Consider the following 22822-nt stretch of genomic DNA (forward strand, 5'->3'; position numbering starts at 1 on the left):
TTTAAAAAAAAAAAAAAAAGCTTTTAATTCAAGGGATATATTACTGTTCAAAATGATATACATTTTAGAGGTACCTAGAACAGTCAAATTCATAGAGACAGAAAGTAGAATCGTGGTTCCCAGGCACTAGAGGGAGGTAAGGTCATGGGAGGTCATGGTTTAAAGGGTACAGAGTTTCAATTATTCCAGATGTAAAGAGTTCTGGAGATGGATGGTGGTGATAGTTACACAACACGTGGATGTACTTAGCGTCCCTGAAGTATGAACTTAGAAATGGTTAAAGTGGCAAATTTTATGTCATATGTGTTTAACTACAATTCTTTTTTTAAAAAAAGGATAAGATGTCTATGTTTTAAAAGCCTTACAACTAAAGAGCGAGAAGGACAGTTAAAAGAGAAAATGGAGTACAAACTGACTGACAATCCCAGAGTCCAGGAGAACTGTTAGTAAACAAACTGATCAATAAAATAGACCAGGACCATCAAAGAAACCAAAGTCACAGAACGAAGACAATGACCCGAATAATAGTCATGAAATCTGACTTGTGATTGCTCAGCACACAAACGGTTGATGTCCCAATCAGCTAAGCGCACCAGGTCCTACACGTGAGAGTAATGCACAGACAAGCCAAAGGGCATGCAAAGGTTGCCATAAGGGAACCAGCACCATTTACATCTGTCCTCTTAGCCTCAGCCTACTCAGTATCATGCTCAAGGCAGAGTCTTTTGCTTTCAGTCCTCCCAACCTCACAGAGCAGTTTCCTCTGAATCATATTTGAAGATAGCTCCACACATGCACACACATATAAGCTAACAGCAGAATGCAAACTCTGTGTCAGGCACTCTTATAAGCATTCTACATGCATCAGCTCATTTTAACCTCACAGTAATGCTTTTCTATTTTTCTATTATTGCCCACTTTTCCAGACAGGAAAACTGAGACATGAAAGCTTTAGCTACTAGTCCAAAGTAGCAGTGGCAGACCACACTTCCTAGTGGAGCCCTTAACCCACCAAGTCATCCTGCCTTACAACAGGAATCACTCCCCTACACAAACTCCCAAAGAAAATGGAAAATTAATCTGTCAATCCATTATGCATGTCTACTGACATATTCAGTAATTTTTCAAACCAGAAAAAAAGACATCATGAGGAAAGGAACTTTTCAGGCATAGTTTTCACAATCTCAGGATCCTCCTAGGGTCCCAGTAAAAAATAATAGTATTTAGCCACAATTAGCTGATTCTTGAAACATTACAGAACTTTCGGGGGCAATAATAAAATCCATATGGGGAAGACAGTAAGGGGGAAGCTGGTAGCTAATGATGTTTAACAATTCTCATTGACTGCTGGGGACAGATCTGTGCTTTGCTTGTGATCTGCCTGTGTCTATGATAATATCACAGAACTTGATGGGGAGGAATCCAGTATGCTCTGTCCTTCTTGGGAACATGGAACCCCATACTTAAAGTCCTCTGAAGAGAGGGTGGGACACTGAAGTGTAGGAACCATCTAGAGATCCTTGCCACCCCAATGCACACTCCCAGGACACATGCCCTGCACTTGCCCTGATCCAGAGCATCATCACCACAGCGCAAAACCACAATGATGCAGAGGCCAGGTCCACAATGCAGAGGGCCGATCAGCCTGGTCCATGGTACTGTTAGCCCCAAGCACTGGGCCCAGATCCTTTGGAGTCCCTCACTCTGTTCTCCTTCAGCAAGTGCTTCCGCATGAGGCAAGGAGTTCACAGAGCCAACCGGATGCTCCTTCCTGGATCTCACCCTTCCCCAGGATCCCAGATTTCCCAACTCAAAGACCCTGAGTCCACTCCTAGGGCCTGAGCAGGTCTTTTCCTTGGGTCCCTCTTCCCGAGGGTGTACCAAGCCATGGATATGCACACACCAGGCACAGCAGTGTAGGGGAAAGGGAACGGTTCAAGGTTGATGTCTGTGGTGATGTTGATAGAATTTGGATGTGTAGGCTGAACTGTCTGTGCACCTGCATATGAGGTCCCTTGTAGTTTTGGGGAGAGAGAAAGGTAGGGCCATCTGACTGGGGGCTCTGTTTGTGCCCTTGAAACAGACCATATAAAAGGCATAAATGGTAGGAGCTGGCCTAAGTCTTGTCACCCAAGACCCAGGAATGTACCAGGTGCAAAGACATGTTCAAACCTGATTTGTTGATTGAGTAACCAAATGAATGAATGAGTCAGTCAATCAATCAATCAATATAAGCATATATAAAAGTTAGTTCTTGTCTTCAATTTGAGCTACCCATGGGAAAAGATGACTTTGCCAACAGAATATTGCCTTCTGAACTCTATGTATATAGATACAAAATGCAATCAAAGGATGGTAATGACCACGTGAATTCTAGGGTAGACTGGATTACTAAGTAAAAGACTCTATAATACCCTCAAGGCATCAGGAGTTTCAGCTCCAGAAGACACTTTTTATTGGTGGGAAAGCAATTCCCTAAAAGACAAATGAGACAGCCAAGAAGTTAAATCCTAAAGAGTCACCTCGGCTTATCAGGAGAGCCAATGACTCAACTCCAAAAATAAGACTTTTCTCATCAGAATTAAACATTTTATGTTGGTTCCATAATTCCTGTTCCACAACCAGGCACACTGGCTTACACCTGTAATCCCAGCACTTTCGGAGGCCAAAGGCCGGTGAATCGCTTGAGCCCCAGGAGTTCAAGACCGGCCTGAGCAACATGGCAAAACCCTGTCTTCACAAAAAAAAAAGAAAAAATCCCACCAAATACTTAATTCCCATTCATTTTTAAAAGGTTAACTTTCAAATACACATGGAGTCTAAATCACTCTCATTTGTGTACATATAATGAATATACTGATTATATAAGCATAAATAAATAAAACATCAATAGATATTATTTATATTCTTTATCTTAAGCAAGAATTATATTTTTGATTATTTAACACAATTTGTTCACCTGTAGACATCTCCACTCTATTTTAAAAAGTCTTCTAATCTCATATGTCTATCAGTTGGGTATTTTGATGAGTTTTGCAAGTACCTATCAAAACTTCTCAGATGTCTAATAGTGTTAATTGTTATAAATATAAAGGAAGCCCCATGAAACATTCATAGGATCAGCCCAATGCACTTTTACTGCAAAAGTGCAACAGTATATGTATCAGATGGTACATTAAACTAGATCTGACACATTATCTTTTTATACTCCTGATGTTTGCAATTCTTTGAGAAAAATGAACAGCCTCTATCATCCATACCCCAAGAAGGATAAATCACATCTGAAATCTCACACCAGAATTGCCTTTTAAGTGAAGCCCCATAAATGCAGTCGCAGGGAAAACTGCAATTGATCCACAAGGATATCCATTATTAGCTATTACCTAACAGAAAAGACACAAATCTTTCTCATTAGACCTATTTGTTTGTTGGAGATCAGGTGACCCTGGAGTGATTCTTTTCCCCTGGATTTTCCTCTGTTGAGCTTGTGTGCTCTGCATCTCTCTCCATCTGCAGAATGCCCTCATCTTCCCCTCTCTTTGCTGTCCCTCCTTCCTGTTGGATATGTAATCAGCCTGCCTCATCAACGCTTTGCCTTTTTCCTTTCCACAATTAATCGATCTCCTGCTGTGCATGAACTAACACTGTGCACTTTAATTCCATAAAGGTCATGTATATAAACAAACATCTTGACTTGATAGCTTGAGAAAAATTATGTCTAGAGATTTACATATTTGATGACCCAGAGACCAACTAATACTCCTCTTTAGAGTTCTAGATGATAGACGTATGTGTATACATATTGGGGGGGGCGGGGGACGGTGCTCATGAGTGCATATCCACGTGTATTTGTGTAACATGGAGAACTAGGATATTGTGCTAGATGCCAGGAAAGAGCAATAAACAAGATCCATATGTCTCTGCCTTCATGCAGTTTATGTCTTAAGGGTGTGTACAGACAGGTATGCAGACACACACTGATGATACTAAGTAACCTATGCTGTGATGTGAAACACAGGGGGCTATAACAGCATGCAGTGGAGGGTACATAGACCAGGTGTAGAGGCAGAAGAAGCAACATCACAGCTAAGGCCTAAAAGATAAGCAGGAGTTAGCCAGTGTAGAAGGAAGGGAAAAGGTTCCAGGCAGAGAGGACAACCTGGAAGATAAGTGAGATTATAGCTCAGTGGATAAATTGAAAACTCAGAGTGGCTGTATCATGGCATCGAACAAAGGCAGAGGCATGAAATGAGGCTGAGAAATGGCTTTGAATCTGAGGACACAGGGCTTTCAAGACTTGATAAGAAGTTGTCAGCCTTTGCTATATAAGTGTAATGCCATCTTTGTTAAAAACACCACTATCAAGCAGGGGAGCTAGGCAAGCAGTTCCTAAAATTCATGTGGAATAATCATCATGCTAGAATCATCCTGAAAATTCTGAAAGAAGACTGATGAGTAAGACACTAATACTTCAAATAGCAAAAAAAAAAAAAAAAAAAAAAAAAAGACGCTGTGGGAGATAAAAGTTTAATGCTGGCATGTAAGTACACAGACTGATTAATGGAATAGGCTAGATCCCTAAACAGGCCCAAACACAAAGATAGTCCTCCCATAGAACCAAACTGCTATTTTAAATTAGCGAGGGAAAGATAGAATTATGTAACTAATGAGATCCAGAAACCTGATTGGCTATACCAAAAAAAAAATAAATAAAACAATTGCTACGTCACTCCATATATTTTTAAAATTTAGATAGACAAAAGCTTTAAATGTAAAAACATATAATAGTAAAAGCAGTAGAAGAAAATATAGAATTGTTCATTTTATACTCTTAGGAAAGGCAATAGTCTTCTTAGCCATATCTACAACATAGACACAGAAAAGGAAATAAACTTACCAGAAAAAAATTAATTCTGCTTCACAAAAAAGGAGGAAGAGGAGGAGGAGAAAAAAGAAATATCATAATCCATAACTGACATTAGAAGACAAGCAAAACATTAGGCAAAGTACAAATTCTCTTATTTTTTGAAAAGGCCACTGATTCAATTAAAAAAGAAAAGGGCTAAGTTTACTGAAAAAAAAATACCAATGACTTACAAACATATGAAAAGACTTTCAATTTGAATCATAATTACAAAACTGCAAAATACAGCAATTGAGGTACTATTTCTCAGGAAACTGGTTGACAAACGACAAAAGGTTTGATAACAAAAGGTTCAATAATAGTACTGGCTTAATTGTAGGAAAGCAGGCACTCCCAGCTTCTGTGGGAGAACAAAATGTGACCTCTTTGCAAAACAACTTGGCAATATTTACTTAAAAATCGCAAATATTAGAGACCTCAGAAATAACATCACACATCTACAACTATCTGATCTTTGACAAACTTGACAAGAACAAGCAATAGGGAAAGGATTCCCTGTTTAATAAATGGTACTGGGAAAACTGGCTGGCCATATGCAGAAAATTGAAACTGGACCCCTTCCTTACACCTTATACAAAAATTAACTCTAGATGGATTAAAGACCTAAATGTAAAACCCAAAACCATAAAAACCCTAGAAGAAAACCTAGGCAATACCATTCAGGTATATGTATGGGCAAAGAATTCATGACTAGGACACCAAAAGCAATTGCAACCAAAGTCAAACTTGACAAATGTATCTACTTAAACTAAAGAGCTTCTACACAGCAAAAGAAACCATCATCAGAGTGAACAGGCGACCTACAGAATGGGAGAAAATTTTTGCAATCTACACATCTGACAAAGGTCTAATATCCAGAATCTACAAGGAACTTAAACAAATTTACAAGAAAAAAAACAACCCCATAAAAAAGTGGGCAAAGGATATGAACAGATACTTCTCAAAACAAGACATTTATGCAGCCAACAAACATATGAACCAAAGCTCATCATGGCTCTCACTCATCATTTCATTAGAGAAATGCAAATCAAAACCACAATGAGGTACTATCACGCTAGTCAGAATGGCAATTATTAAAAAGTCAGGAAGCAATAGATGCTGGCGAGGTTATGGAGAAATAGGAACGCTTTTACACTGTTGGTGTGAGTGTAAATTAGTTCAACTGTTGTGGAAAAGAGCGTGGTGATTCCTCAAGGATCTAGAACCAGAAATACCATTTGACCCAGCAATCCCATCAAAGGGTATATACCCAAAGGATTATTAATCATTCTACTATAAAGACACATGCACATGTATATTTATTACAGCACTATTTACAATAGCAAAGACTTGGAACCAACCCAAATGCTCATCAATGATAGACTGGATAAAGAAAATGTGTCACATATACACTGTGGAATACTATGCAGACACAAAAAAGAATGAGATCATGTTTTTTACAGGGACATGGATGAAGCTGGAAGCCACCATTCTCAGCAAACTAACACAGGAACAGAAAACCAAACACCGCATGTTCTCACTCATAAGTGAGAGTTGAACAATGAGAACACACGGACACAGGGAGGGGAACATCACACACCAGGGCCTGTTGGCAGTGGGGGGCAAGGGGCGGGAGAGCATTAGGACAAATACCCAGTGCATGTGGGGCTTAAAGCCTAGATGACAGGTTGATAGGTGCAGCAAACCACCATGACACATGTATACGTATGTAACAAACCTGCATATTCTGCACATGTATCCCGGAACTTAAGGTAAAATAAACACACACACACACACACACACAAATCACAAAGCACAAATATCTTGCAATTTTCCTGCAATTCAAATTCTAGGAACATTTCCTATAGATAAAGTTATGCATGTGATGTTGGGAGGTGGGGACTTCTGGAGGTGATTAGGTCATTAGGGTGGGATGAGATTAATGCCCGTTATGAGAGAGGCCAGAGGTAACTTGTCTGTCCCTTCTGCCATGTGAGGATACAAGTAGAAGGTATGCACAAGAACTTGTACACTGGAGTTGTCCAGTAAGAAGTTGGTTAAATAGAGTCTATTTATCCAGAGGATTTCTGTGCAGCTGGGAAGAAAATAAGGTTGGTTACATATGTTTAACCAGAAACATTTTTAAGATACATAAAAATGTATGAAAAACCAAGATGTAGAAGAGGGGGTATAGCATGCCCTCATTTGTGTACAAACTAAAAAGACCTATGTGTACACTATATATGTAAGAAGATTTCTGAAAGGGAACCAACACAAAATAAGATCCGTGGTTGTTATTGGAGAGGGGAGCTGAGGGATTTTAGAGGGTGGGAGTACATGGTGGGAGGGAATTGCCTGGGCTCTCGAGGTCAAATATGGGCAACAAGGTTGGAGTAGACACAGCCTTAAGTGAGACATTAGATAGGATCCTATCCCTAGTTATGCCCTGCTTTACCAAGGGACCCAGGCCAACTAATAAACCTGACAGCCCTTCAAAGGCTGCCAAAACCTCCCCACCTTCTTCAGAGTGAAGGTACACTCTTTATAACAAGAGTTACAAAGTGTACTCATGGTATACTCCTTTGTGCCGCCTGCATTTCTGATCACTTTCAAATATTATTTTAAAAACTAAAATTACCAGCTAAATTCCATACAATAAAGTTAATGCATTTCAGAGAGAAGATGTGCAAAATCACTTTAAAGAATCTGAAAAGCTCCCAGGCATGAGAAGGCTTGGTTAAAAGCACTAACCTTTCCAAAGAAAGAATGCATCAATCAGCATTGGTGCTGGGCAGTGAATGAAGGAGAGGAAAAGGAGTGTCCATCCAGGGGATACAAGTCTGGGCCAAAGTACTTCAAGTTCTACATTCCCTTTGTGAAGGCTCTCCCATTATGGAGATGGATGCCTCAGGCAAGCTTAGCTTAATGCCATTTAACGTTTTAAATGCAGAATTAAATGCCCTTGCTCTAATTCCAAGATCACCAAGCAAGCTTCCAGTTATAATTTGTTCTTTTTTATAGAGCTGCTGGTGTAGAAAAAGACTGTTATGCTGATCTGTGCATTCTGGTCCATGTAATAGTTATATGCCTCTTTATATAGCAATATAGTGACAATTTTCTTCTATTTTTTAAAAACTAAAACTAAAATAAACAACTTTAGGCATTATTTTAAGAGACACCGGGAGCCAGAGGGTAATTATAAGCAGCGACATGATAAGATCAGCATTTCGGAAAGACCACTCCAGCTACAGTGTGGCATGGGTAGAGAGGGGACAAGACTGGAGGCAGGGATGCGAAATAGGAAGCGATGGCAGCATTTTAGGCAAAGATGATGATGGCATGAATTCTATTGTTTTTATGTAAGTATTTATCAGATGTTTGTTCCCCGCCCCCCACCCCCGCACGCTGCAATCCTGGTAAGAAGAGACCAGGGCAGTTTTTCTCACCATATCCCATGTACTTAGCTAGTGTCTAACATAGAGAAGACCCCAATCAATATTTGTTGAAAGAATGATTGAATAATGTCAGTGGAGATTTTAAAAATTAGATTTAAGAAATACTTAGGAAACTGGATTGACAAGACATAATATGTGAATGAGTATAGGGGTTACAGAGAAGGAAGAGTCACATTTTGTGGCTTGTATTACTGACTGGATAATGGTGCCATCCATTACAATAGGGAACACTGGCAATGGGTTTGGGGCAACAATGAAAAGTTTTGTTTAGAAATGACAAGTGTGACACTGTCCTGTATCTGAGAGGTGTTGCATACATGATTACAAAGGTCTTCACTGATCATTGATGGGAAACAGATTAGGAAATCATTAGCACAAAGAAGATAACATAAGTAATGGGTGAGGGTGATGTAGCCCAGAGATAGCCCAGGAAGAGAAGCAGCCGTAGGACAGAATCCCAAGGGACATCAACTTTTCACGTCTGTTTTTAAGAGCAGAGAAAAGGAACCAACAAATAAAGCAAACAAGTAGCATGCAGAGAGACAGAGGGAAAACAAGAAAAATGTGGTTACACCAAGGCCAAAGGAAAAGGATGTTTCAAGGAGGGAGTGAGAAATGAAGCCAAGTTCTGCTAAGAAGTCAAGGAAGATAAGGAACAAGGAATATGGCCCATGAAGGCTTCTGGGGACTATGGTGGAGTGAGTTTGAAAAACAGTGGAATGGGACTGGTATAGGAGATAGGAAAATAGACATAATGAATACAGATCACTCTTCCAAGATCTGGCTTTGAAGGGAGAGTTACTTCAGTCAGGATCAGAAGGAGAGGGAGGGAATCATGCTAAAGGAAAACTTTTCTAAGATGGGAGGAACATGAACCTGCTTCAATTCTTATCTTAAAATGTGGAACAATAGAAAGAAACAGAAAATACAGATATGTGAGAGAGGGAAAGTTGCTGATAGAAAAAAGCTTAAGAGGATGAGCCAAGAGGTTCAGTGATTAGCTTCAGCTGAAAGGTGCTCCAGCTCTTCCATCGTAACCAGTTGCAGATGCAAGTTGCAGCTTACTCTAATGCAGTATGAGTGAAGGTGGCCGCAGGAATACCAAAACTCATTTGACAGAAAATAATGAAACTCAGTTGGATTACTGCCACCATAGGAAGTAAGGATTGGGAATTACTCACATCCCATCTACACATCAATGTTTCCCACCATTGGAAGTGTTTAGATGTGTATGCATCTGTCTCTTGCTAGATATAAGCTGTGCAGGGGCTCCTTGCCTCTGCAGAGTACCCTACTGGTTGGACATCTCCATGTCCTCAATAACACTAGTGACACTGAACTACTGTTTGCATGATGGCAGCTCACCCACATGACAATCAGGAAATGTGACAAACTATTCCACCAAGATGAAAAGACAACTTGATGAGCAGAAAAATAAGATTTGATGTCCGTGAAAGCTTCTGCTCTTGGGTTCACAGAAAACAGAAACTAACCAAAAAGGTCAGTTACAAAACTTGCCAAAGCGTCATCCACAGAAGTGGGCCAGGAATGGGCTGAAAAAGTCTTGAACACTAATCCCAGGGAAAAAATAAAAATTTGTTTCTATTAGTGGGAAACCACAGAAGGGCTGCCACCCAGGATGGCAGGAAGCTGGTGACCAGCAAAACCTTCCAGCCTCAGTGGCAGAGCTGGACTTAAAGAAAACCTACAGGTTGGGTTTCTGCTGTTTAGCCACCAAAAGAACTGAAGCAGACTCTGGTTTGCCCCTGGAGTGGAGGCAATGGTGAATTCTAGAACAGAAAAGGAAACACTAGTGTCCATGGCTGACTGATTCAGAACCACAGAGTCTTTCAAGGAGTAGCATGCATGGGAGTCGCAGCCTCCAGATTCAAGATGAAATCACTCAGGCTGGTGAGGTCAAGTAGCTCAACCAAGATCCCAGACCCCGATACTGTCAGAGAGTGGGTATCCCAAATCCTATCTCCCTGACCAGGGCTCCTTTCAGTTATACCAGGTTCCTATACTTTGTCTCCTTTCTGACTGTTAACCTTATCAAGTCAGGTTCAGTTGAAATAATGACAGTCTGCCCTCAGGTCATCCATCAGAAAAAAGTACACAAGCCAAGATTTCTTTACAATCTATTAAAGGGGTTTCCAGCCAAATGATTACTTGTATATGTATGTCTGTGATTTGGGAACAGAGGGGAAGGGGATAAGAAACACCACCAGAAACAGAAGAAGGCTGAAGAGTTGCAAAGAGAAAGGGCCAAACCCATGTACCTTAGTCCATTTGGGCTGCTATAATAAAATATTTTGGACTGGGTAATTTATAACAACAGAAATGTATTGCTCACAGTTTTAGAGGCTGGGAAGTCTAAGATCAAGATTCTAGGAGATTCGATATCTGGTGAGGGCCCATTCCTCATAAACGGTGCCTTCTTTGTGTGTCCTCACATAGCAGGAAGGACAAACAAGCTCTCTGGAATCTCTTTTATAAGGCCACTAACCCCATTGGCCTTTATGTCCTAATCAACTCCCACCTCTCAACACCACTACCCTGGTGACTGAGTTTCAACATATGAATTTTGGGAGAATACAAACATTCGGGCCATAGCACCAGACGTGCACAAGAAATATCCAAGGAGCAACATCATCTATAACATTCTTTGAGTTTGGGGTGGTAGCAGCAGGGTTTTGATATAAAATTGGGAGTAAACTAAAAAGAGTGTTCTGGTTTGGGGTTTTGTTTTGTTCTTTGGAGAGGGACACTTGTTTTGGATTTTTTTTTTTTTTTTTTTTGCTGTAGTTGTGTGTTTTTTTGTCACACCTTACCGGGGAATCTAGGGGCTATGATGTCAAACTCTCTTGCCCGGCACCCTCCACCCCTACACATGCATCACACAGAGGAATAAGCCAAGCCCAGAAAAGAGAGGTCACTTGCCCCACGGTGAGCAAGAGTCAGGCAATTCGGGCATAGGCCCCTCTGCCACCTCACAGCAAGGGACTCTGGGGTACATGAAGTAGAAACAACTCTTGTTACAAAGATTAGCATCGAGAAGATTCTTTCTTTTTAAATTGCACTACACTGCAGAGGTTGAAACCAAAATTCCAATACCTTTCAGTTTCGTTTACATTGTTCATTTATGTTGAGAAGAGATCAAAGAACCAGCAGAGAGACACAGTGGGTCTCTGAGTGACCAGGTCAGCTAACAGGGTCAATGCACTAACACTCAAGTACTTCTCACAAAGAAGACAGCCCAACCAGGTCCTGGCCAAGAGAAATCCAGAATGACAAAAACAAAACTAAAACAGTGGTTTAGAGAAGTACATTCTCAATTATTCAGAAGAGTTTACAACTCAAGATAATTAAGTTGAACAAATTACACATAACAGAGTTTTATACACAGATTTATGTATTGATAAAAACACGGTACATGCATACAACATTATGGTGTGTGTCTATGTATGTGTGTGTAGACAATTCTTGGGATATGAAGATTACAGGAAAGGATGGGGTGCTAAGTAGCAATTTGTCCTTATTTGACATAAAAAAGGAACTCTAAGTGGTGTGTGATTATTAACAGTTTTATTTTGTACAAGAAGATGCCATATTACCAAAGGAAACCAAATCGTTTATCTCTTCACAATATATATCAGACTGCCCAGGAGCTGAACAGGAGAAGAGGATGGGGGGTGGGGCAGACAGAAGATGAAGCACCAGCCCACGTCCTTTGCACTGCATAACATTTAACCTGTGAACATGAGTGCAAGTCTCTAGACCTCTCCTAGGCTCTCGAGGTCAAATTTGGGCAACAAGGTTGGAGTAGACAGAGTCCTAAGTGAGACATTAGATAGGATCCTATCCCTAATTATGCTCTGCTTTACCAAGGGGCCCTGGCAAACTAATAAGCCTGACAGCCCCTCAGAGGCTGCCAAAACCTCCCCACCTTCTTAAGAGTGAGGCTGTAAACCTAAATAAGCGGACGTCTGTAAAGGGCCCTTCACGTCCCATGGGAGCAAACCTTCATGCAACCAAAAATATCTCTCAGAAGGGTGCTTTTCCTGGAAAGGTCTCAGAGCAGAACACGAACAAATATAAAATGGTAGCTGAATGAGTTTTGGATGGGAGCCAATAATCCTGAAGTTTGCTCACTGGCTCAGTCACTGAGACTGGTCATCAATCTTGAGGCATTGAGAAGTCAGGGGGAAGAAAGAAGTCAGGGAAGAATAAGTACTCTCTTGCCACAGGTCTTTCAGGGGAGCTAACACAGACCTCGTGGAAAGGGCTGTGGGTTTCTCCACTTACATAAGCACCCCCCGACTGTGGCAAAGACTCCAGGGGCAACAGCCTTCATTTCACTCTGTCTGCTCTGCCCCTCCTCCAACCCCAATCTGCAAAGATGGCCCAGCAGGCACAAGGTTAGCATACCTCATTGCTGCCAACTCATGAAGGCTTTTCTTTGAAGCTCAATTTTTGTGTATGAATTGCCTGAAGAAGAGGAACACTTGAAATTTAACACACGCACACACACACACACACACACACAGAGTAAGGTAAACAGAAAATATATTTCTTCCTATATGAAGATAAGATGATTGCTTTCAGATCAGTAGTTCATGCACTTTTTAATTATTTGGTCTCTCACAGAGATGAGTTTGCACAGACTTAGTCATGTTAACCTTGTCTCCCCATTTATGGTGGTTCTATTAGGTTGGTGCAAAAGTAATGGCAAAAAGTGCAATTACTTTTGCACCAACCTAATAAAATGGTGAGCCAGAATTAGGCAGTCAGTTTGAGAACACAGAACAGAGGGGAGGCACCCTAAAGCAAAGGCCTCCCAGCATTCATTTGGATGCTAAGAGAAAGAGCTTCTAGTTCCCACCATGCTGTTAATGAGTCGACCTTGGGCAACTTTCTTCACTGCCCTTGATTTTTGCAAAGAAGAGGCTGAAGCAGATCATTTCTAAAGCCCTTTCTCTTTCTAAGGTTCCGATTCTAAGTGACCCATCTGAACACTGACCCTGTGGCCTTAGACTCATTAGACCAGTACTTACATGCCACTAGCCTTGTTAGCAGCTCACATTTAAAAAGACATGGTCTGAGGGAGTTCAGAGCAGACACTGAAAACATTTCCACGTAACACTCTGACACCAAAGGTCTTCAAATTCACACACCACCAGACCCAGAGCACCTTGCATCACCCCCTTCCTTCACAGCTGATGTATACACTTCCTTATCTCCATGACCGAGGCTTCAGGAAACTTCAGAGCCTGGAGAAACTTGTCTGAGCATCAAATCCAAAGCCCTTGGTTTACACATGACAAGCTGAGGCCCAGAAACATTAAAAAGCTGCTTCAAGATTGGGTAACTGGGTAGTGACTGGGTAGTGGTGACATTGGGATGCAGTTTCCAGGTCTCCTGACTCCAGCTTTCCATGATATGCTTTTTTATTTTTATTTTTTGAAACACATAAAGAATAAACTTGGTATCTACACATTACTTTTCTCTGCAAGATTTTTATAACTTTGGGCACATTCACTCATCCATCTCCCAGATCAATATTTATGACTTCCCAGTCCTTTGGACACCCCAGAGAGCACAGTTAAGTGGTGAGAAGGCACCCAGTTATATGGGACCTTTACTTTTCTAATGGAGATTGATCAGCAATCGAATGTGAGCTAAAATTATCAGGCCACAGTGGAGCTCAGATCTTTGCCATTTGAGGCTTGAGGTGGGATTTGTTTTAAAATAGCTCAACCAAGCAGACTATAAAAATGATTGATCAACTATAAATAATCCAAGATTCAGGGCTTTTTTTTCTTCCCTCTCTCTTTCTCTCTCCCTCTCTCTCTCTCACAAACACACATCAAACAAGTAAAAACTTTGCCACGCCTCAACAGTCTCTCCCCCAAATCCTCCCATTGATTACAGGCAGCAGGAGCAACTAAAAACTGGCCTGGTTCCAAGGGACAGGTCTTTCATGTCACATCCTACCCTATAGCTTCTGAACCTACAAGAAACTCTCTAGAGAAGTGGTAAAGTTAGCCAGAGGGATAAGGCCAGTTTATGGTATTCAATAATGGTTTGATAATGTTTTTTCCCTAAGATGAGCAATGGGTTAAAACTGGATTCACTTGCTTAATACTCAAGGCAAAAAAAAAAGAAGAAGAAGAAGAAGAAAGGAAAAGAGAAAAGAAATTCAATTCCTCTTCCCCAGCTAAACAAAAACTCTAGTTTTTATACTCCTATGACCTAGATACAGTCAAAGAGATCATACAGAATATTCCTAGTGAGAAAGAGACCTCAACTCTCAGCTGTTCAGCCAACTCTTCAGCTTAGAAAACATCTTTATAAGGGAATATTGAAACAGACACAAACAGAGGTTTATGGGATAGAAACAGTGAGAGACCTTAAACAGACCTAAACTCGACACTAGGGAGCTGGGACCACATTGCTTCAACTTCCCATCACTTGCTTATAATAACATACAACCCAGGCTCTTCTCTTAACTCCAGCGTTCTGAATTCCCATAAGGAAATATCACTTTTCAGGGAAGAAAAAAATCAAACCCATTTTCCTGTATAGTAAATAATGAGTGATGGAAGGGGAGGTGGAAGAAAGTAGGGTCAAAAGGGTCACAAGGCTTTTCCATCGGTTTACCCAGGGTAACGGAAGTGTCCATGTTGCAGAGATTGAAGGTATGAAACTAAAAAGACTCCACACGGTTGTGCCAAGCTGATGTCTGTAAATACCTACACTATGAAGACAGCATGTTCTCAGCGCCAGCTTGCAAGTTGTATTAAATAATGAAGGATGTAAATTAGACTGCCTTATTTATTAACAAGTCTAGTGTGGCTTATGCAACCAAGCTCCAAATTTAAATACATGGCTCTTAAATGCATATAAGCCATGATCCAAAGTCCTAAAATGCCCAGTGGAGGGGCTGAAAAGTAAACATCAGGGTAATAAAAACTGATGCCTTTCACTGAATCTTTGTGATTGCCAGGATTTTTTTTAAGTACAATTAATTGCAATGGCAAAGCTTACTAAAGTAAGAGGGCCAAAATCAATGTATTAATGACACAACATCACAGCTGCTTAACCAGGCCAACAATAAATTGCACATCGAGTCTGTGATAGGAGAAGCTTCAAATTCTATTTAGGTTGTGCTAAGAGGAAAAATATAAGGCTTGTCTCAAATATTACCCCCAAAACAGAGAATACTACTGAAGAAACTCAAAAAAAGATCCGTGTTGGTCTTCATAAAGCATGTGCAACATAAAAATGCATGCCCTTCCACAAAAACATGGATATACAGAACGCTACCGAACTGCAAGATGGTAAATTTTAGGTTATGTATTTTTTTTTTTACCACAGCTAAAAAAATGCGTGACTTCTTTTGACTGTGCCTTTTACCACTTGGTTGAAACAGAACTTGTCCTTTGCAATGCACTTTGGCACTTAATACAACTGGGATTTAAACGGCCAGTTACATAATTCCAACAACAGGCTTCACTCTTGAATTCCATTGCATGTGACATGGGTACTGTGTTTAAATTCATTTTAACACTGCTGTGGTATAACCATTTCCAAATAACAGGAGCTGCCACTTAGCAGTGTGATGCAGAGCAGGCGTTATACATACCTATAGATAGATATTGATCTGGTTATGTCACATTCGTGAGCAAAAAATATAAAACAGGTACTGTGATGGGAAGATTTTTAATAAAATAGGTTCAATGACTCTGAGGACAAAATGTCAGCTTAGCTTAAAGTATGCATGTAAAAACAATAACACAAAAAGATCCTACCTCTTAATCTATACATTTTTTAAATGTTCCGCTATTTGTGTTCTCAGAACCCTAAGGGCAGGATGGTTTAATATACAGATGCTAAAAGAGACACCATTTTTGAATGATGTGGTAAACTGTTGTTTCAGCAAGTTGTGTGTTGTTAATCACAGTTTATTCGATACATTATTTCTATTTTTAAAAACACAGGAGCATGTAACTTCAGCTACATGCCATTAAACCAGAACTTTACGATAGGTCATTTTAGGAATACCACTGGGCCCAATATCAAAGTTTTAAGATATGTATAATTTGGTTCCAACCGTAGCTGGTATCCACTGGCCAAGAATTTAAAAGTTGTTCAAGCAAATATTAACATGTAAGAAAAAGAACACAGATTGTGTCATATAAGGATGAGATGAAACAAGCGCATCCACCGATGTCATTTTGAGGTCAAAAAAGCAGAATTCAAAACAATTATATGGAGTACTTTCCAAATAAGTATTGTAATATGAGTTACAGATAAAGGCACTGGGGCACAAACTGGCTGGGCTCACATGAAGCTGAGATAGAGCAGAGAAACATACTTTGTCTCAGGACTCACATCTACCCAGCCAGACTACTATTACTAACCTAATTCCCTGTTCTCAACACTTAGCCCTATATACCTCCCCACTCCCACAATCCCAAGAGGTTTTCAAATCAAAAGGGAAAAAAATTAAAGTAGAAATTAGAAGCGCCACGATTGAATGAATAACTATGACACACGTTTTAGTAAATATTTTAAAAATCTACTTTAGAAAAGCTGAAAATAGGAATCTGCCATCAGATATAAAAGAAGCAACAACAATTGTGAAGACAGATATAAGAAAGCTCTGCTGAAATCAATTGATTTCATATACATTAGATAGCTAAGATCAGGAAGGTCTGAAATAATAATTTTTTAGATTTAAAGATAGTTTTATTTCCTTTTTCTCAGATCACAGCCTTAAAAATTATCAAAGAGAAAAACAGTTAAAGTGAAAATGATCAGCCCTATCTTATTTCTCTCTTCATTATATGCATCTATCACCTAAAACAGAATTTCAAAAGCACCACCACCACACACACAACAATATCTAACTGTGTAAGACACTCCCCATGATCTCAAAACAGTCAGAAGGACTCTGAATTCCATATGGCCTCCTCCATCTAAATACTGACACCCCATCTCATGAAAAAGATTCTGACAAAAGGCCACAAACTTTGGACCAACCTGGTAAGCCTCAACCAGCCCAGTCCAAGACCACCACAGTTGGGGCCCTATCCACCCTTGCTCTCTGCTCTTGCTCCTGCTCTCCTTGACAAAAAGAGAGAGATCCTAGCACCCTGGACTCAGTCCGATAGTTGGCTGCTCCCAACATGTCTCAGCTATGCTAGGCTTGAACATTCCCCTCTGCTCTGCTGTCATTTCCTTTTGCCTGAGGCTTACACCATAAGCATCAGCAGCAGAACAGGCAATAGAGACTAGGAAGGTCTCTTACTTACAGTAAAAAACAGGTTATCTTGGTCAACTACGTTGGCAGAAACATGGTTGTATGTTTTCTGTGGAAGGAAAAATGCATGCGCACTCGACAACCGGAAGGCCACAGCCCAAGCCCCACTTTAGGGCTGCCTATCTCAGTATCAAACACAGTAAGGAAAACTGGGAGAAACTTTGCCTTACAATCTTGCACGTATATAAATAAAATCTCGTGTTAATGAGATGTATGGAATGACAGCATCCTTAGGGAAAAAATAACAATAACAGCCCAGTAGAGGTGACACAGAAAGGACTGGCAAGTTCTTGCTTGGTAATGTGTTTGTCACAAAGCATCAGAAAAAGAGAAAAGAAATACACAGTTCTCTTTCTTCAAGCCACAACAAGCTCAAACATTTCCAGGGATACAGGGGTCCAATGCTTAAGCCAGCATTCATCAGAGTTCTACCCACTACTTTATCATCCAGCCCAGTCCTGGGAATTATTCAATGGGCAATTAAGAGTTATAATCCAAGTGGTCTCAAAATCATATCTCTGGGAAGTCAAGTCCAAATTAAATCACACCAGGCTTTTAGGCTTCCAACGATCACATTTTTTCTTTTGAGCGAGTGCATTTCAACACTCAGAACTTCTCCTCTTACAGATCATTTTCAAGGCCATCTCTGGATGCCATCATCTTAAGCAAAATCTGATATATAAAATGAAAAGGGAAAGTGGTTAACTCAAACCTCAAAAAAGATGTTAAGGGAGAGACTGTCACTTCCTTCAACAGATTCGGGAAAGTTAATTATTTTAACCTCTTTTCTAGTGAATATTAATGGAACTTCTAACACAACATACACACAGCACTTTATGAAACAAAAATGCCCAAAACTAAGTTAGTACATACGGAAAGCCTAAAGCACACCCAGCAGAGCTTTGAGATATAAAAAGCATAGTGAGTTCCTTCCCACGAGGAATACATATATAATCGGCATATGTATATCTATATTTAAAACTTATTCTAAAGTGTCACACTTCTCCTGCACTAGCAGTCCCAAGCCAGTGAAACAGACAGGTAACTGACAGATGACCCTGTCCTGCATGTCTTGTCTCTGACTTCTCCCCACTCTTGAGACAGCATTCACTTCCAGAACCTACCCATCTGGCCAGCCCGGGCCCTAGGGACAAGGAGAAAAAAGAGGAAAAGCTCCAGGAACTCACATTTCGGTGATGTTCTCAGGATCTACACTGTTAGGTTCCAACCTTGGAAATGCCACGATGCCAGGAGAAGGGTCGCTGCACCAGATCCGAGAGGCACTGCATTTGCAGGACGTGGGACAAGCGAGAGCGGCCCTCCAGAAACCCACAACCAGCCAGCAGAAGCCCCAGAGCCGCGCCATGGCGGGTCCATGCCACCTTATCCAGGACGACATCCCTAGCAGCCAGTGCCAGCCCGAGTGCGTGTCCCCGCGCTGCACCGGCCGGTTTCCCCGACCTGTGCGGGGAGGCCTTCCCCGCGCTTGCGGCTCTCTTGACTCCTCGGTGCTTGCTGCGGGCGCGCCGAGTCCAGCGTATCACAGGCTGAGCTGGTCCGGAGCGGAGCGTATTCCGGCAGGCGGCAGGGTTCACAGTGACCCCGGCATCGCGAACCGCTTTACAGGGGGGCGCTACCGCCGCTCGGAGCTCCGCCGCGGCCGTAGCTGCATGGCCCGGCGCGCCGGGCACCGACCGGCGGTGCTCCCGGGACTCTCTGGGGCGCAGGCTCCTTGTTAGACGCGAATGGGGGTCCGGTATGCACCTCGAGGCTGAGGACAAACAGACACGCGTAAGACTGAGTGTAGGACCCCCAACACCACTAATTGGAGCACTCTCCCTCTGCGCTCGCGTCATCCCCACCCCGATCCCAGCCAGGAGACTGTGGATGGATGAGTGCCCAGCTCCGGCCCAGGAATCAACTTGCCCCGCGATGGCACGGACGCCGCTGGAGCCACCAGTGTGCCCACTCTCTCTTCGAGCCTGAGGCCAAGGGAGGGGAGGTAGGGAAAGGGTCCCCGAGACAGGATTCCATGGTACAGGCCGGGCGAAGGACCCTTTAAAGGGGAATGCGGAGACTGCCGGCAGCTTTGGCTCCGCGACGGGGCCCCCGAATGATGCTGCAGAATCCGCCACGGCCGCTGGGTGCCGGTGGCGCGGGCAGGTGGCGCGGCACGTCCCACCTGGGGAGTAGCCGAGGCCGCCCCAGGGGGAGACAGGGAGGGCCGAGGCGACCGAGGGCACTGTCTGCGCTGCTCACCCGGGCTCCGGCGCCTCACGCCCGCCGGCGGCGCCTGGGTCCAGGATCCTGCCGCCGGGGACTGAGCGCGTAGAGCGCGAGGGAAGCAGCCAGCGAGGCTCCTGCTCCAACCCAATTCCGGGAGCCGCCGCCGCCGCCTCTGCTACTGCTGGCGAAGTGACGTGAGGGCTGACGCAGAGCAGGGGCAGAAACTCCAGAAAATTAGTCTGAAATCCAAAAACACACACGCGCTCATACACACACAAACCCATAACACCCTCCAGACAAAAGCACCAGGGAGGGGAGGGGAATCTGGGGGCGAGCAGGGAGGAGGGAGGCATCAGTGCCACTGGCCAGAAGCAGACAGCAGCAGCATGTGGGAGTGCACACACGCGCGCACACACGCACGCACACACGCACACATCCTGGCCGTGTAGACACGCGCGCGCGTGCCTCTGTGAGTGTGTGTGTGTGTGTGTGTGTGAATTTACATCCAGGTACCTCTAAGATGAACCGTTCCTCCGACGCCTCCCGGTCCCTAATTCACACCACAGTCTCTTCTACAATCGCGGTAGAGGCTGGCTCCCTTTTTGAAATGGAAACCGTGCTTGGTTCAGCTCTGAAAAATGCGCTGATTCTTATTATAGGAATCCTCCCTCCCTTCTCCCTCCCCGCGTTCTCCTTTCCCACCCTGCCTAAAAGGGAGGGCAAGCTATCCTAAAAATAAATAAATGTTGTAAACACCAAAACGTGTTCTGCATTGGTAACCAAGGATCACCGCCCCCATTCCGGGCCACCTATTTGGGGATCGGTGGTTTTGGAGGGGCTTCCTGTTGGTGCTTTTGCAGAGGGAAGGGAGTCTCCAAACACAATTCTAGCTCTCTAAGTGGGTCTTTTTCCTGCCGTTTTCTGCCATCACACGCCCGGGAAATAGAGACATGTGAGGGGAAGGGAGCGCGCCTGATGCGTATTCTAAAGGCTCGGTGGCCACCCTGGCCTGTCCGATGTGTGGCGCCGCGTCATTTTCTCTCATCCTTTAACCTGTCGGGATGTAGCCATTCCCAGATCGTAGCTTCACTCCCCGCGATGCCCACCCCCACGCAGGGCATCCCCAAGCCCTTGCTCCCCTGCCGTACCTTGCGCGTGTTCATGTGTGCGCGGGTGTGCGCGAACGCGTGCCCTGCGCCCGCGCTGCCCGGAGCACGATATGCATCCAGCTACGAAGAAGCCAGGCGCGGGCAGAGCCTCGGGGTCTCACTAGGGACAAATTAGGCGATCCGGGAGGGTCGGGTGACAAACCGTAACTGTTCTGCGGGCGCAGTTAAATGACGGCTGCGGGGCATTCGCAAGCCTTGTCTGAGAATCCGTCTTCCCTTTTGCGGCTCGGAATCTGTTTTTCCGCAGTCATTTAAAAGAGAACTGGGAAAATGCACCGCAGTGCCTGACACTTCCGAGGGCTCTGGTGCCCCCGCGCGGGGAGAGAGCGCCCGGCACGCTCCGGAGCATCAGCCCACGGCCACGGTCGCGGCGGGCACAGCGCTGGGGGCGCGCTCTGGCGCCAGATGCGCAACCAGCGGCGCCCGACGCCTGCGCGTCCCTGCCCGGCCAGTGAGCGGCTTGCCTGGCCTCGCCGAGGTCCGGCCCGGGGAAAAAGGCGGCCAATCCTCCGCTTCAGCGAGAGCAATGGGTTGGAGTCTCGTTCAAAATATAGTAACAGTCACTGATCTACCCGCAGAGGCTGGGGATGGGAAGGATCGAGAAACCGAACGTTAGAGTGAATGCTCCGATCTAGGCCAAGCATTAAATATTACGAAGGGAACGTAAAACATCTAGTGGAGCTTTTTTGTACAGATCCTGGGCGCTGAGTGTTACCGTGGGAATTCTTGGACGGCACCCAAAAATCTTGCTGCAGGTCCCGAAGGCAAGGCTAGCAGGTCTGTCTCACCACTGTCACTCGGCTGTAACACACTTTGAGTGGTGAACGGCCAGGCTGAAGTTTACTACTCAGCAGGGCCTCTCTCGATTTTCTGCTAGGTGAGGACGTGCCAAGGAAGAGAAGCAAGGGCAAAAAATGACCTGGTCTCAGACGCACGTAAAATTCCTCCTGTCTTGTCAGTGCCCCTTAAGTGGAGAAGCCCCTGAGGAACGTTTGGGGAAGGAAGGAGTGTGTGTGTAATCACCCACATCTCTCTCACACTCCCATACTCTCAGCCCATTTTTCTAAGAAACGACCCATTTGCGCCCTAGTGGCTGCAGCATGTCAATGGTATGGAGAATAGGCAGTTTTACGGTGGTTTGTACACCACAAGATTCCAATTATGTTGGAATATTTGTAGAATTTCTATTAGAGTAAATATATGCTACTATTATAGTTGGATTCTAAATATATTCCACTAACTGTCTCCCACTTAAAATTAGGATTTGCGGTCCTACTTCTAATCACCCTACTTCTGCTCTACTATTTCAACCATAGCAGTTTGTCTTTTGGACAGATAATTTACTTATCATATATATATTTTAAATTTCTCCCAGCAGAATGTACACTCCATGAAGGCAGGGATTTTTATCTATTTTGTTCATTGATATATCTCAAGGACATAGTAGGTGTTAAAATATATGTGTATTTTTAATGAATAAATAAAATAAAATAAAGTTGAGATCTTACTTTCTTAACCTCTAATTCTGCAAGAACCTGGATTATTCCCCCAGACACGCTCCTTCTCACCTTCAAAATTTCAAATCTTCCTTGTGTTTCGAGTGCTCATAGCACTGCTTAAAACCTTGCCTTACTTTCTGTCTCATTTAGTAGCCAGATATGCTTCAGCACCGGGCCAGAGAGGGCCTCCCACTTATTCATGCTGTTAACTCAACACCTCCAAGGACAGTGTCTAGAACACATTG

The 22822-nt window shown here is 43.2% G+C and overlaps 1 protein-coding gene across 5 annotated transcripts in view; it reads right to left on the bottom strand.

Moving 5' to 3' along the window:
- The window catches only part of NTRK2 (neurotrophic tyrosine kinase, receptor, type 2), a 374546-nt gene extending 353071 nt beyond the window's left edge, over window positions 1–21475 (bottom strand). For 3 of the 5 annotated variants that reach the window (XM_011945896.1, XM_011945897.1, XM_011945899.1), the window contains exons 1-4: window positions 21058–21475; window positions 20423–20540; window positions 19943–20148; window positions 18871–19454 (exon numbers count right to left, since the gene is read on the bottom strand). In XM_011945896.1, coding sequence (XP_011801286.1) covers window positions 18871–19082 — 212 coding nt within the window. In that variant the 5' untranslated portion in view covers window positions 19083–19454; window positions 19943–20148; window positions 20423–20540; window positions 21058–21475. Of the gene's footprint in view, window positions 1–18870; window positions 19455–19942; window positions 20228–20422; window positions 20541–21057 lie in introns of those variants that run through there. The other 2 variants (XM_011945895.1, XM_011945898.1) reach the window with 1 other exon arrangement.
- Between the last annotated feature and the right edge of the window lie 1347 nt (window positions 21476–22822).

The sequence above is a fragment of the Colobus angolensis genome, unplaced genomic scaffold (genome assembly GCF_000951035.1).
Source record: "Colobus angolensis palliatus isolate OR3802 unplaced genomic scaffold, Cang.pa_1.0 Scaffold246, whole genome shotgun sequence".
NCBI lineage: Eukaryota > Metazoa > Chordata > Mammalia > Primates > Cercopithecidae > Colobus > Colobus angolensis.